Source organism: Protopterus annectens, chromosome 7.part0 (genome assembly GCF_019279795.1).
Source record: "Protopterus annectens isolate FY-2018-M chromosome 7.part0, PAN1.0, whole genome shotgun sequence".
Taxonomy (NCBI): Eukaryota; Metazoa; Chordata; order Ceratodontiformes; family Protopteridae; genus Protopterus; species Protopterus annectens.
In genome coordinates this window covers 1,523,477,098-1,523,493,516 of record NC_056739.1, presented here as the reverse complement: position 1 = coordinate 1,523,493,516, position 16,419 = coordinate 1,523,477,098, and the positions used below count along the sequence as shown (strand labels likewise).

At 39.1% G+C, this 16,419-nt stretch overlaps 1 protein-coding gene across 2 annotated transcripts in view; it reads right to left on the bottom strand.

Moving 5' to 3' along the window:
- The window catches only part of ATG7 (autophagy related 7), a 2,350,184-nt gene that overhangs the window by 1,109,461 nt on the left and 1,224,304 nt on the right, over nt 1-16,419 (bottom strand). For both annotated transcript variants that reach the window (XM_044078060.1, XM_044078061.1), the window contains exon 11: nt 10,026-10,170. In XM_044078060.1, the coding sequence (XP_043933995.1) occupies nt 10,026-10,170 (145 nt within the window). The remainder of the gene's footprint in view (nt 1-10,025; nt 10,171-16,419) is intronic.

Here is a 16,419-nt window from a genome sequence, read left to right as displayed (position 1 = left end):
TAATCTGGCCTTTGACCAACATGTAGCCAGGATAGTAATAAAATCATTTTATGTAGCCCGACTTATAAATAAGGGTATGGTATCCAGATCCAAAGAAGTCATACTGGCACTTTATTTGGCCCTGTATAATACTCCCTTCGGCATGTACTTCGCCAGACATATGCAACAGCTGGAACATGCACAAAGGTTCTTAACCAGGAGAATCCAGGGTACAAACACACTGTACTATATGGATTGCCTTAAAGCCCTATCTCTATACTCTGTCTTCTACAGGTTACTGACAAGCGATCTATTCCTCACATGGAAGGCATCCTCAGATCTAGCTCTAATGGACCTTTTGCAGATCTGCAAAATAAACAGCATCAGAACCACTAGATCCAAGTATTTAAATGTTGCTTGTGACATAAATAAGACATGCTGACAAGACAGTTATGTGTGTCGGAGGATCCCCACGCTCTTTAATACATTCCCCATCCATTTGGAGCACAGTCCATCCTTAACCCTATTTAAGGGTAACCTTGATCAATCAATTCACTATGAGTCTGGACCACGTGTCTCTGATAGCCAGAGGCAAGCAGTAATGTTCAGACTAACATGCCCCCCACATAACCTCTAGAAACTTCCTAACATACCCCCCTCCTAATACATGCCATTGACAATATAGGCACACAAATGGGTTGGGGTTGCATGGCTACGCTTATAACGGCCCTGGTGGTCGTTAGCCTAGTATATACCTAAGAACCTATAAAAATGAACATAAATATGAAAATGTGAATAATAATAGATGGCAAACAGTGACAGATTTCTCCATTGCAGGGCATACTAGACTAAGAATTTTGGTTAATTTTCTTAATAACTTCATGCCCTTTGTAATTCTATTATTAGCTGGTAAGTCACATAATTAAAGAAACCAGAACCCCCCCCAAAAAAAAAAATGCAAACACTATACAGAGCTAGGGGTGCTAACTGGAAGAATACTGAAAGGCACTAAAGTCTTGAATGAGCTAAGGAGTGCCAGGTTCTCTGCAAAACAAGAAGAACAACAACAAAAGCAACAAGAAACTTTTAAAGCTATGTATACATGACACATTGAAGCTGGTACTTTAGTTATACATGACACACTGAAGCTGGTACTTTAGTCTTGACTGCAAAATGCAGGACTATAATTCATTTCTGTACTAGAATTCAGAAATACCAACAGAAGTGAATGCTGGTACTGCACTACTTTCCGATTTGCATCTGCAGCTTGTGCCCAAAACGGCTGCCCCCTTTGACCCACCATTGGTATTGCTTCTGGTACCAGTTCTCACAGAAAAGTATTTAAACTGTTCTTTTCAACTTAAAGCAGTAGACACTGATATTGTTACTGCTTCAAAGAAAACATGCAATAAACTTGATTAAAAGAAAAAAATTGGATTTTTGTATTGAAAGATGGCTATGTTAACACCACCACACTTGCAATTAAATGATGCAGCAAAGATACAGAAAATGGGGAAACCAAATGTGTTTATCAAAGTTTGCATATGAAATTTTCTATATTTAAATTTGCTAAAGGTGCTGATTAAATGTGTTTGCTACAGGAAGTACTGGCTTTTGTAATTTGCATGTCCCTGAAGACAGATGTCTGTAGTGAACCAACACAGGTTATAGCCTCACTGAATGTCTTTAAATATGGAATAAAGTACAAGAAAAAAGTCAATATCACCTTCTGGTTAATGTTTTTTTTTCCATTTTGGTCCTTTTCATTCAGCAGCATGAGACTGGGTAACATGTACAGGTTGCTATGCTTGCAGCAACATGTATTGTTTTCACTTAATCACAGAGCAACATTTGTAGCTATACTAACCAGTGAGAGACTGGCCTTTTTTAAATCAGCTCTGTGGTATACAGGGATAATCCTCTGATTATAAACCAGAAAGCATGGATTCAATCAGTGCTCCAGGTGACAAAGAAGTGAATCAGAAAGGGTAAGAAACAGTGGCCAGTGCTGGGTCACCTGTCCGGAGAGGTGGTCTGTTCTGCTGCAGCACTGATCCCACAATGAAGTGGAAGTTCATAGGTTCATACTAGGCTATCTGCCCTAGGGCATTTATAAGCCTAGCCAGAGTGTGTTTGGCTTTTGCCACCCATTTTAAATTAATTTTGCTATGCCCTTTTTCGAGGTTAGTATACTGTGCCTCTGTCTAACAGTGACAGAAGTGATACCCGGGGTAAACCTCTTGAAGAGAGTCAATGAGGGACTCTGCCTAACCTGGACTGGGATTTTATTCCAGAGTGAAGGGAGCCTCTGGGTTATGAATCTATCCCTCCAGCATGTCCTATTTATTTCAGTGCTGAGGTTCAAGTCTCTCGAGCGAGTAGCTCGATGGGATTTGGATTTTCTGAGGTGCAGCATGTCCATTAATTTCGGGTTGGACATGGCTTTATACGTCAGGCACAGATCGCCTCTGAGCAGGCGGTATGCCACTGAATAGATCTGGAGTTTCTTTAACCGGGCAGCAAATGGCATCTGTTTGAGCCCTTTGATCCTCTTGGTGAGGTACTTTTGGGGTCTTTCCAGTTGCTGCAGGTGTCTGGTAAGGTACATCCCAAAAGGGACATTGTACTCAATTATGGGCCTGATGAGGGATGAGTAAAGAGGCACGATGACCTCCCCTGATCTAGATGTGAATCCCTTCATGATTAGGTGGGCTATATAAAATGTTTTTCTAACCACTTTGGCCACGTGGTTTTCAAATGAGAGATTGCTATCAACTTGGGTCCCCAGGTCCCCAATTACTTCTTCCGTACTTAATGGATTACCACCTATGTGGTAATTTGTGGGCACTTTGTTTTTGCCAAAGGGGATGACTATACACTTTTTGGCATTTAGCTTGAGGCCTTGGCTCTGGCACCAGTTGTCTGTTTCTATGAGGCCCTTTTGTAGGATGCTTGTGTCGGCTGGAGAGTCAATTATGGCGCCTAGTTTGCAGTCATCTGCAAACTTGGTCAGCCACAGTCCTTCTGTGTTGACCTGTACCTCCGAGAAATATATACCGAACAAGAGAGGTCCCAGGACTGAGCCTTGTGGGATGCCACTTGTAACCGGTTTGGAGTCTGACATGGCTCCAGCAATTCTAACCATGTGGGTTCTGTCCTTGAGCCAGTTTGCAACCCATCTAGTGACATAGGGGTTTATATTTAAGCTGGTGAGCTTATCTATAATGCCCGAGTGGGGAATTGTATCGAAGGCTTTTGCGAGGTTCAGGTAGGCTGTGTGGACCACCTTCCCCTTGTCAATGGCCTTGGTGACTGTTTCAAAGAAATCGACCAGGTTTAAGAGGCAGGATCTGCCCTTAACAAAGCCGAACTGGGTAGGATCAAGTGTCTGTAGGTCCCCAATATCTTTATTTATTTGGTCCATGATGATCCTTTCCATAGCTGTGCAGACCAAGCTAGTCAGGCTTATGGGGCGATAGTTTCCAGGATCTGTTGAGGCACCACCTTTGTGGAGAGGGACCACTGTTGCTGTACGCCACTCTTTGGGTACATATCCTGTAGTACGGCTGAGACTGAACAGTAGTTTTATGTATGGGTTTAGCACTTCTTGGAGTTCATGTAGGACGCAGCCCGGGACACTGTCTGGTCCCAGTGATGCTGTGTTTTTTGCTTTGGAGAGGGCGGCTCTTATCTGAGCATCTGAGATGTCAGGGGGGGGGGGCACACTCTGCTGGGACAGATATTTGCACTTTTGGTGGGGAGGGGGGAGAGTTTGCGCTGAACCTGTCAGCTAGGATGTTGGCAATGTCTGTGGGTTCAGTGTATTTTTTGTCATTTTGGACTAATTCTGAGCATATCTGGGAATTCCCACCCAGGTTCCTAACATAACTAAATAAAGCCTTGTGATTATCCTTAGTGTCCTGTGGAATTTTTCTCTCGAAGCTGGCCTTAGTTTTTTTTATGAGTGCCCGTAGTTTTTTGCTAATACTGATCAGAGATGCCTTCCCTTTTTGGGATTTTGCTCTATCATGTAGTAGCTTCTTCCTTCTATTGTATAGTTTGTTTATGGCTGGGGTCCACCAGACAGGACGCCTGCCTTTGGAGGATTGGGTCTTGGTTTTATTTGGGATTGCATGATCCATGCATTCCTGAAGGTGTTCATAGAAAGCATTTATAAAGGATTCTGCGGTCTGGGCCGTATTTTCCACAGGCCCGGGGGCTTTGAAGGATTCCACCTCGGTTTTGAGGAGTGTAAAATTTGCTTTAAAGAAGTTTTTCACTGTGGTTTTCTGGGCAGGGGGTGGGGGTCGGGATGTGAATATCCAGCGAGATTAGTTTATGGTCTGCTCTTACCAGTGAGAGATACACTTCTGGTCTGGAGCATAGAGCCCCCATGTTGGTGATGATCAGGTCCAGTATGTTTTCCCCTTTTGTGGGAGTGGTAACAAGTTGTTCCATAGCATTTGAGTTTATAAATTCTAGGAACCTTTGGGCTAGAGTGTTGGAGCTAGAGTAATGCTCCCAGTCTATGTTTGGGTAGTTGAAGTCACCCAATATAATGGTGTTTGGAAAGACCTTCATATTTTCCAGTGTTCTCAGGAAGGCCGAGTGGGGTTCCTGGGTTTGGGAGGGTGGTCTGTAGCAGGCTATAAACTGGAAGGCAGTTTTACCCACTGTTAGTTGCACATGGATAGTCTCTGATGCTTCGTGCTGTGCCACCAACCTGGAGGTGTGGGTATCTTTGACGAATATTGATACCCCCCTCCTTTTGTGGTTCGGTCCAAGTTTTGGGGCCGAAAAGCATGGTATGAGGTATAACCTGGTAGTGCTGGGGTGCTCTCGGGAGCCTTGAACCAGGTTTCTGTTACTGCACAGATATCGATGTTCTCCATGCTAAGAAGAGTTTCGAGTGCATGCATCTTGAGGTTTAGACTTCTGGCGTTGAGTAGCATTACTCTTAGTTTCTTATCCCTTGTGATACCTATGGAGGTGGGTTTGCTTTTGAGCCTTGCCTAAAAAAGGCACTATGGGGGTGGCAAGAGCCTTTGCCAATATCCGAAAGCCCAGGGGTGACAGGTGCAAGCCGTCTCTAGCGAAGCATCGTGGCTTGTCAAGCATGTCATCCCAAGCTGACAGGCATTGGATCCCCTTTGAATGACACCAATACTTAAGCCAATTGTTGAAATTGATCATCTTATCTTCATATTGTGACATCATTCTTGGTGAGGGTAAGATGCTACTCAAGGTCAGGGTCATACCGGCCTGGGCTACATGCTCAGAGAGCTCCTCTGTGTCTCTTTTCATGTAGTCCACGGAGGTACGTCTCAGGTCATTCACACCAGCATGGACAATGACTGAGCCATATTTGTACTTGCCTTGGAGTGACCTGAGTGCTTGTGTTATGTGGCGGAGCCTAGCGCCCGACAGGCAGCTCACCGTGACCTTCTACTTGTTCAGCCTAGTGAGCGGGACGTCAGTGTGTCTGATGATAGAGTCACCTATTACAAGTGTATCAGGTGTGTTGTTTAGCCATAAGGGCTGTGACTGTTCGGCACACTTGCTTTGTGAGCTATGTGTTGCACATGTTTTGTTTTGGGGTAGCGGTTGCTTGGGTGTCTGCTTTGGAGGTCTCTGCTGCTTAGGCAGATTTTTATTTGGAGCCTCCGAGTATGTTTTTGTGTGTTTATGTGTTTGGTTTGCTGTCGTGGTAGGTCTATGTGAGACTGGAATTGTAGTGAGTGTGGTTTCCTTCTCCTACTGTCTGGTTACGCCAGTACTGAGTTGAGAGAGCTTAGCCTCCAGTTTGGCTATATGGTTGCATCTCTCACATGTGTTGGAATTTGTTGGGAGGAGGAGAGGGTTGTCTGTGTACATGAGGCAGTTGTAACATTGCCTCAAGATTCCCAGATTCACTAGCTGGACCAAAGAGGAGATTGACAACTGACCTTTGGACATGCTAGAATAGTATTGGGAATTCCTTTAGAATTGAAAAAAAGGGCCAATGGGGAACAAGGTACTCAAGGGGAGTTTGTGAGGTTGTAGTTCTTTTAATTTTTTAGTGCTGACTTATATAATTGCTTTAGTGAGCAAGTGCCAGGCTTTAGAGTAGGAATAGGGTGTTTATTATGACTCAGTAGAGCACACAGGTCAGGGTGTGTACTGGATTCTTCCAAGTTGAAATAAGCAGAAGTGTTAATTGAAGCATGCGTAAGAGTGTGCACAGCAGTGTTAGACAGGACAACAAAACAAGCTCTCATGCAAGCGAGCATGCAAATTAGCCACCAATGGATGGAGATTTGGACCCTCAAGAAAAAAAAAAAAAAACTGATGGCTGTGTAGATGAAGGCCACCCCTGACTGGCTCTCATCTTAAGGAGCATGAATGGATGACAGATCTCCACAGGGCTGATGCTGACAGTGAGAATAAAAAAAAAAATATATATATATATATATATATATATATATATATATATATATACACATATATATATATATATATATATATATATATATATATATATATATATATATATATATATATATATATATATATATATACACACACACACACACACACACATACATATATATATATACAAACACACGGATATTTATATATATATATATATATATACACACATATACATACATACACACATATATAGATAGATATGTGTGTGTGTGTGTGTGTGTGTGTGTGTGTGTGTGTGTGTGTGTGTGTGATTTTGGTACTACTCCCAGAACTCCCTTTGTCTATGGGAAAATGTGCCTTTCTCTTCTTCACCTACAAGCCTTAAATATCCTGTATATGACTATTAACAAGCTATGTTGTCCAAACAACAAAAAGCATGTGGGTACCATATAGCATACAACAGTGTTTTGTCTGTACTAGAAATGTCAGTTCATTGATATTTTTAATCTCTGTGGTATCCCCAAAGTCTCAAAACAACCCACTGAACAAGTATAGGGGGTCCAAAAACAAAACAATGTAAAAAAATGTTCTGTGTGGAAGACTTTCAGTCCATATATCTCTAGTTAATCACTGTATATTAATCAGATCAGACAACGGTAGTAGAAGTTGCAAACTTAAACTCGTCTTAAGTAAAAAAAAAAAAAAAAAAAAATTAATAAAAAATATATAATTGTACAGAATTACTAAGTATTCTAAAGTAATCCAAGCAAGGCAGGCAAATCTGTTTCCAGTCGAAAATCCTTTAAGTACACAGACAAGCGATCCAAGTAAACAAAAATAGAGTAATAGTTTCCTCACAAGCTTTCTAAAAATATATATACTTTTTATCAGGCAAGGGAGTGGTTTATTATAGCAATAACCCATGCCTGGGTGTAGGTAATGCTGGATTTACCCACAGTTGGTGTGGTTTGGTCATGAGGACGAAGCCCGAGTGGCCAAACAAAGCCAACTGTTGGTAAATCCAGCATTACCCACACCCAGAAGTGGGTTATTGCTATTATACAATGACATTATTTAAGAAAAAAAATAATTACTTTTCTTAAATAATGGCATTGTATAATGCCTCCTTGCTGCCCTTCCACAGCTGTCTGACATTCTGTGGCAGTTCTGATGTACTGTGCATATGTATGCCTACACAGCACATCAGAGCTGTGAGCAAAAGCAACGTTGAAAGCAAGATCTTCGTTGCTTTTTACAACCTGTCTCACTATGTTAAACTAGTTTAACATAGCGAGACAGCTTTAAAAAAAGCAACGGAGAATCTCCGTTGCTTTTTTTAAAGCTGTCTCGTTATGTTAAACCTATTTAACATAGCGAGACAGTTTTGAAAAAAGCAACGGAGAAATCAAGATCTCCGTTGCTTTTTACAAACTGTCTCGCTATGTTAAAGGAGTTTAAAATAGCAAGACAGCTTTAAAAAAAGCAACAGAGATTCTCCGTTGCTTTTTTTAACGTTGTATCGCTATGTTAAACTTGTTTAACATAGCGAGACAGTGTGAAGCAACGGAGATCTTGCGTTCTCCGTTGCTGTAAAAAAGAGTTATAGTAATGGAAAAAGTCCGGGCGACCGGACCTTTTTCCATTACTATAACTCTGATTTACAACGTGCACGCTGACCAATCAGCATGAACCTTTTTGAATATTAATGGGGGGGGTCGTTGTATAATGTGCTGTAAAGCAAAGTGTTATTGGTACACATGTTAAATTCACATCCCTTCCCTCATCAGTTTGACGTTCGAGCTGGTCCTGCCCTACTTAGTAGCGGTCATAATAATATAACCCTTATGTACTGTAAATAAAATTTAAAATGATGTGGTACCTCGCTTTAGTAATCTACTTAATAATCTGGTTAAATAAGAGGTACCACCTCATTATAAATTTTATTTAAAGTACATAAGGGTCATATTATTATGACAGCTACTAAGTAGGGCAGGGCCAGCTCGAATGTCACACTGATGGGGGAAGGGATGTGAATTTAACATGTGTACCAATAACACGTTGTTTTACAGCACAACAAACCACTCCCTTGCCTGATAAAAAAAAAAATATATATATATATATATATATATATATATATATATTTAGAAATCTTGTGAGGAAAGTATTACTCTATTTTTGTTTTACTTGGATCGCTTGTCTGTGTACTTAATAAAGGAATTTCGACTGGAAACAGACTGACTCCCTTGCTTGGATTACTTTCAAATACTTAGTAATTCTGTAAAATTATTTATTTTTTATTAATTTTTTTTTTTTACTTAAAACGAGTTTAAGTTCGCTACTTCTACTACTGTTGTCTGATCTAATTAATATACAGTGATTAACTAGAGATATACGGACTGGAAATCCTTCACGCAGAGATGTTTCTTACACTGCTTTGTTTTCATTTATACTTTTTAAAACACGCTATCCAGAATATGTCCACTAATGCTGTCCTTCTAGTGAATGCAAGAATATAAGGAAATAAAGGTTAAAGCTAAGAACAAAAGGTGGAGATAGTTATACTGAATATAGCTGCAAAGGAACTACTTTTACTTTAATTTCATTTTCTCAGGAGGCAGACTCACAGAGACCAGAAGTCATTTTAATAGGACTGACCCAAAAGCACCACAAGAAATAAGGTGCTGACACCTGTATAATATGAAAGTGTGTGTAAACGTGTGTTTGCCTGTTGGGGGGGGGCAGAGCAAAGGTAAACACAGAATAGTCTGCTAGACACTTTTAATATAACAGTTCTGGAACGATTCTGATGATGTTTAGTAAAAACATCAGTTTTATCTTATGACTTATTATGTGACCATTTTCTACCAAGACTAAACAGTGAAGGATTCAAAATCAACTTCTGCAATGCACATTCATATGGATCCTACATTTGGCACCAGATTCAGATTCATACATGTACAAGCATGCAGGTACCTTGAAGTTAGCCCACACTGTTTTATGAAAGCTATGATCATCCAAATGAAGAGGTTAGAGTAACACTCTCCAGAGTTTGTGTTTTCCTGTTTCTTTGAAAGGATTAATGTGACTGTCACACACATCAAATTCATTTAACGAGGATAACTGAGTCACTGTCCTTCATTTTTCATTCTGTGGTGATCAATGTGCCAACAGCTAAGCCAAGAACGTGCTTAACAGAATGTTGTGTGCACACATAGAAAATTGCCATTGTCAATAACCTTTCACAAGAACTAGTTACGCAATACCAGCGATCATTTCCTTGGTGGAAATTAAACATCTGCTGATCTACTGACCTTCACCACCTGGTGGTCTGCTGCTCATTGTAATGTTACTGCAACAATGTATGAATCTAGCACAGGAAGCATTACATACTCTGCTAAATTCAGTAAGATAGTCTGAACACTTCTGTACCTAAAGCAGTTAAAGCAGAATTAAAAATATGATAACAGTTTACACAATAATTTCTGCATATGAGAATTTCAAAGCAAACTAATCAACATTTCATGACTGAAAAAGAAAACAGAAACTCTATTAGAAATGTTGGAAGAACTTGGAGGCAGTTTTCCACATTAGCTACACTTGATCATAGGCAAAAGGCCAAGAAGCTCTCTACTTACCATTAGAGTTCTAGCCACATTGCAGCCGAGAGTACCAGCACCAAGTAAAAGACATTTAGCAGATACAACCTTCTCCAAGTCCAGGGATGGAACCAATCGCCAGCGCATCAGTTTTAGATTAAGGTCTACTGAAGACTCTGCTAATCTGTAAACAGAAAAAAAAGATTTTCTAATTCATAACAATTTTCAGTATGATCCTTCAGTGTGAACAGCATTTAAAGCAAAACAGTATTTGGCTTTACCTGGGCACTTTTCCTAAGCAGTGACAATAAATTATACATCAGCAAAGTCACAAACAGTTTGCTTATTCATTTATTAATTAGTATTCAAGTGTAAAAAAAAAATCTAATGGGCAGAGCTCATTTGAGTATTGTCCTGGGCAGCAATGTTCCACTCTGTGGGATGTTCTTTACAGTAAAAGTAAAACATCTGGTGGCATAACCAATATATATTTTAAGTATTTTACACATTAAACAGGTCACATAGCATAATGAACATCACACAATGGAAAAATAAAATCAGTATGGGTACTTGTGAAGCATTACAGATTAAATACAAAGTGGGTTAAATAAGAAGATGCTGATAAACACTAAATTAAAATGAAAGCAGTGTCCAGTATAAACGCTAAATTAAAATGAAAGCAGCGTCCAGTGCAAGCAATCTCCAATGAGGTTCTGTTCACTTTTTGAAGAAGAGTACAGAATTAGTGTGCTTTCCTGTTATATCTCCAATGTAGCACTGGTAGGACGGTTAATATTTACTTGTTGTAGGGAAGAAATGACAGATTAATTTGGGTTAATTTCTTCAAAAGCCAGTGACTTTCACACACCATGATGGGGATGGACCCCCATTCCTGAATCAAGGCATAATTAAATTTCATGAAATTAATTCTGTTTCAGTGTCTGATGTTAGCCAAGAGTACTCTTTTCACCACCCGCAAGTAACCCAGAACAGCCAAATTCTGCAGTTCATATGGAGTTCCATGTACTGGAAACATATTTAAGTACAGTTTTCAATTCTTTTGTATTAGTTCTGTTGTACCTTCTATTATTAGAACAGTTTGGGTGTTTTTCTTCCACATCGCTTTTGTTTCTGCTTACAAATCTTTGTATTTTAAGACTGTGTATCTCCATACATGAGACACTATAATCACTACATATAGCTAACTTCAGTAATTAATGCTACTTTTGTATTTTTTTTCTTGGACTATTACAGCTTCTCTGAATAGAACATATGGTTACACACTCTACGAACACAGGAAACTCCAAAATCAAAGAGACTGAAGGGTCAAGGTAGTAACTGGAGATATCTATGCAACACTGGCTGTACAGTTACAGAGTCTAATGTAAAGTGTTTCTTTAAGGCTCTTGAAAGTTCCATTTTGGACCTGATGCATCTACACATATTAGGAAACAGATTCCAATGCTCAGCAATCTTAGTGGAGACACTAAAATTCATACAAGGCTTGTTGCATAAAAGGACTGTGACCAGTGCTAACAGTCAGACTGGAGGAAGGAAATTAATCTTTAGGAACAGGGACAGATGAGAGTTTTTCAGGTTTAATGCTACAGACAGGCTAAGAGTAAAGTTCTATTTTTAATGGGTAAGCATTAAAATTATGCCATAAATGATCATTTACTGAAAGCTGAATAGATGCACTGTCCAGTACTTTATCAGTACGTTGTGTCTACTGCCACATACTTTGCCAACACCTTATCAGATGAACACAGGCCAAAGGAGAGCAAACAGTAATGAAGTTTCAGTGGCCTACCACAAACCTGATGAATGTTTATTGAGCTCTTTTCATGTCAACTATAGCTCTCAGCTGTCCAGATTTTTGCTTCGTATTTCTTTTTCTGTTGTCTATAAAATTTGTGACTTTCCTGAAATCATTGAGGACTGAATTCACTACGCAATGTCAGGCAATTGAATTCCAGACTTCATGTCCTTCAGAAAATACATGATAACAAAAACCTTTATTCTAGCAGCTTTCGAAGTTTATAAGAGCAATATTTAACATTTGTCTCTATTTTGGGGCCTTTATCCCCCATTATTTTTGGCTTTTCCCAAATTTCTTGTGCTAAGAGATTGAGAGGTATGATGTCAACATGCATATAAATTACCTGTATATATAACAAGAATAGTAGTATTTAATAGTGAGCAGATGAATCTGGTTTAGTAAGGAAAATATTTTGATCTTTTTAAAGGAAATGAGTGAGAAAATGAAGTAAACTGCTACAACTTTTCTTTTCTTTTGAAATCACTTGACTTAATATATACTTTTTTGTTTGAATGTAATAAGTACTTGATAAAAAGCAAGGATCGTGGTCAAGGTATGGGTACTTCTCTTTGCTGTTACTGTGAAACTTTTGGTGAAGGCATCGGTTATATAAAATGGTAGTTCATTAAGATGGAGAGAATGAGGGTTGTGTAATGGTCTTAAAATCTTGCTGCCTTAAGTACTTGATAAAAAGCAAGGATCGTGGTCAAGGTATGGGTACTTCTCTTTGCTGTTACTGTGAAACTTTTGGTGAAGGCATCGGTTATATAAAATGGTAGTTCATTAAGATGGAGAGAATGAGGGTTGTGTAATGGTCTTAAAATCTTGCTGCCTTAAAAATGGTTTTAGTGTTGTTTGTAAACCTGCCACAATAGCGTGGATATGCTTCCTCAGATGCAGTTTCACCCCTGAATGGTATGTCCATACTGATAGACTTGAGGTACTCTTCAAATAAGGGTGAGCACAGCAAAGTCATTCTCCTCATATAAAGATGACAGAGTCTCATTTGTGATAAAGTTGCGGGTGTACTTTTTCACATTATGCCAGTAGATGCTAGAAATTTGTTCAATCTATTATTCATTCATGTTTTACAAATAAAAACTCTGAACAAGAGAAAACACCTGTCTCACCATTTTAAGGCCTGAAGCATAGGCATGCGTCAAAAAAATTAATGACTCACTCCATCTTGGCACAAATGGTCAATGTCCAAGTCAGCAGGACCAGCAGATTTGGATTTTTTGCTGCTGGCTCTGCTGACGTGGATTTTGTTTTATTTATTTCAGTTTGTTTTAATTTTTCTGTTGCTACAAATGGTCAATGTATCACTTCTCATTTTCCAGTCTATCTTTACCACTTTTCTGCTTTTTAGGAAAAATTACTGAATCTCTCTTTCACTATCTTGGTCTCTACTTCTCTCATAAAAATATTGCTGTCTTGGGACTTGTAAATCCCTACATGGTGGGTCTGTGATACCTGTGAGAAAATACCAATTGCAGGTACAGCCTTTATAGTAGAGTTTCTCACAGCTACAGCTACAGTGATAAAGACATTGAGAACTTCAGGTTTTGAACTGCCTGCAATTCTTTTTTTTTCAAGCTTTTTGTAGTTCAATCTCCGAGGAGAAAAAAATACAACTTTTTTCATTTTTATTCCAGTCTCATGCTGTGGACTGATGAAGCCCTGACTATGACCCATATGCCTGGTACACAGCTAAAATGGGAATACACCTTTTAACGGTCATCCTCAAGTGATGGTCTAGGACAGAAACAGTAAATTCTGTGTAAATGTTTGGGATTAGTCAGTCTCTTTCAAATATATTTATTAAAAGATTTTGCTGGGAAGACACAGGCCCAAATAACAATGGCAGACGAACATCACACAACCCCCCAAAAATGCAAAAACTAAAAACGATGATTAGGTCAACAACCATAATTGTAATATTAAGAAGAAATAGAAAGCTGCAAGTTATCTGGATGACAGCCATATTAAGAAAAGAAAATGATTTATAACTGATACTGCTGTTTGTCTTGCTAACGATTACTGTTAACATTAATTTGCAGATGACATTTTAAAGACCACAATTACTTACAACGACATAAGCATGAAGGCATGATGAGAAATTATGACGCAGACATTGATTATAGACCTTTATAAAACTGCTTCATGTTCAGAGTACTTGCAGATAAAAGTCATTACAGTGGTGTGTGTGTGTGTGTGTGTGTGTGTGTGTATATATATATATATATATATATATATATATATACATGTATACATATGTTTTCAAGGTCAGCATCATCGAGTGAAAAGATGATTTCTGACGTTAAAGACAGTTAAGGTACAAAGTTAGTTGATGCTATCACTACAGGATTGTTCAGACATGAAAAAGAAACTCTCTATATATAGGAAATATCTAAAGCTGAGTGGTGCAGATAAAAGTTTGAGTTGCTACAATGCAGCCATACATCATGAGATAACAGGGAATTTGAACTTATCTAGGCAGCTAAACATTAGCTAGGATTAACAATTGATACTATTTGGTGGTTCTACTGTGGTATGAAAAAGGGAAAGGTAGTGGTCATGATGCAGCACACCAATGATAATGCCCAGGGTACAGGCACAGGTTTCGGTGTGGCCAGACCAAATTCACCAAGATGCCCAATGGCACCTTCTGTTTCAAAAATGTACACAAAATCAGTTATTACAAAGCAGACACAACATATATCCTGACATTTCCTGATAACAAGTTAATGATGCATATGATATACTACCTCAACTACAGCTTGGTGTGATTGAGAAGGGTTGGGTCAAATAGTTAATTTACCCAGTTAAGAGAAAAATGTAAACAAATGTTGGAGAATGAAGTCCCCTTTTTTCTAAAGGTTTAACTAGTTTATAATAAGTTATTACTGTATAACTGTTTATATTTTATAAAGCTGAAACACATAGATGTTTTTAAGATTATTAATCCATTAGGAAATAAACCAGAAAAAGTACATTTTCTTGGAAGTTCCTGGGGTTATTGCTTAATCCAATTCTATCTCTGAAATAGCATGCAGCACTAATGATGGATAAAGTAATAAAGAATTTAAGGCATGTTACAGTGTGTACAGTCACTCACTTTAAAAAGGAAGATAATAATGACAAGAGCATAAAGGCAAATTACGATATGAGTAATCGCCTCACTTCAAAATCCAAATGAGGAATAACAAGAAAAGTCATAATACTCATGTTTTGCTATAGCATCCCAACGGGTCTACTTCACCCTGTCGAAGGCCGACAATATCGAAGCTGATACTGTCGGCACCAAAATGTCGAAAGCGAAAGTCATTGCGCGTGTAAATGGAAATCTCCATAAGGGGAGATTTCCATTTACTGCAATGTAGTGCGATCTCGGAGTTGGTATATTTAAGTAGCGGGGGGGGTGCGGGGTGCAGGGGGGCTTGCCCCCCTGCATAGAGCAATTTGTGTTGTGTTTGGGTGTTTTTTTTTTTTTTTTTGTGTGTGTGTGTGTTCGATGTTCAGGGGTTTCGACATTTTCGTGTCGATTATTGCGCTGTCGACAGTTTTGAGTTTTCGACAGCGTAATATAAACGCCATCCCAACTGTATCTCCAAACTCTAGTTAAAACTCACTGTTCCTCCAAGCTGCAATTAACAAAACTAGCAGATTCTCTATTTTTGCCTCAATAACTAAACATCACTCTCTCACGATGCAAAAGGTTAAATGGTTGTCACTCACAGGTCAAGCAACTTTCCACTTATCAGTGCAATCTACTACTCTTATTAATGCCAACATATAATCTGCTCTATAATATGTTCTCTTCTCCCTCTGAGGTATAAACTGGATAGAAGGACTTCACCTTGCAATCTAGAATTAAATATAAAATAATCCAAGACATTGTTAAAAACACCATTTTCATTAGCAATAGGAGAATCACAAACGGTTTCTCATCCAGGAAAAAAGAGGTCATTGTTCCCCTCTACTCATCACTCATTAGACCTATTATAGAGTACAATGCCCCTTTTGGTACGTACCTCACAAGACATCTACAACAACTGGAAAGGCCACAGAAATACCTCACAAAGAGGATTACCAGCCTCAAACAGATGCCCTACGCAGACCATCTCAAAAACTCCAGCTTTACTCTGTCACATATCGCCTACTCAGAGGCGATCTCTGCCTAACATACTATGTTAATAACATAACATAACATAACATATATGTTAAACCCAGAGCTGTTGGACATGCTCCACTTAAAAAAAATCCCAATCCCTCCGAGCTACACACTCTAGGGACCTAAACCTTGTCACCACAATAAACAGAACATGCTGGAGGGACAAATTTCTGTCCCAGAGACTTCCCATACTCTGGAACAAACTACCTATCTATATCAAACAAAGCTCCTCATTAGCACTCTTCAAGAAAAATCTTGATGATTGGATGGGAGATAGGAAATTTACCCTGGGGATGACTTGTGTCTCTGCTCGACAGGGGCACAGGAAAATAATTTTCTTGGGTGGGGAAAGCCAGGGTACCTTTTTGACTAGGCTTATATAGGCCATAGGGTCAACAGCCTAGTACCTACCTATGAACCTAAAAGAGTTTTAGCAAAGC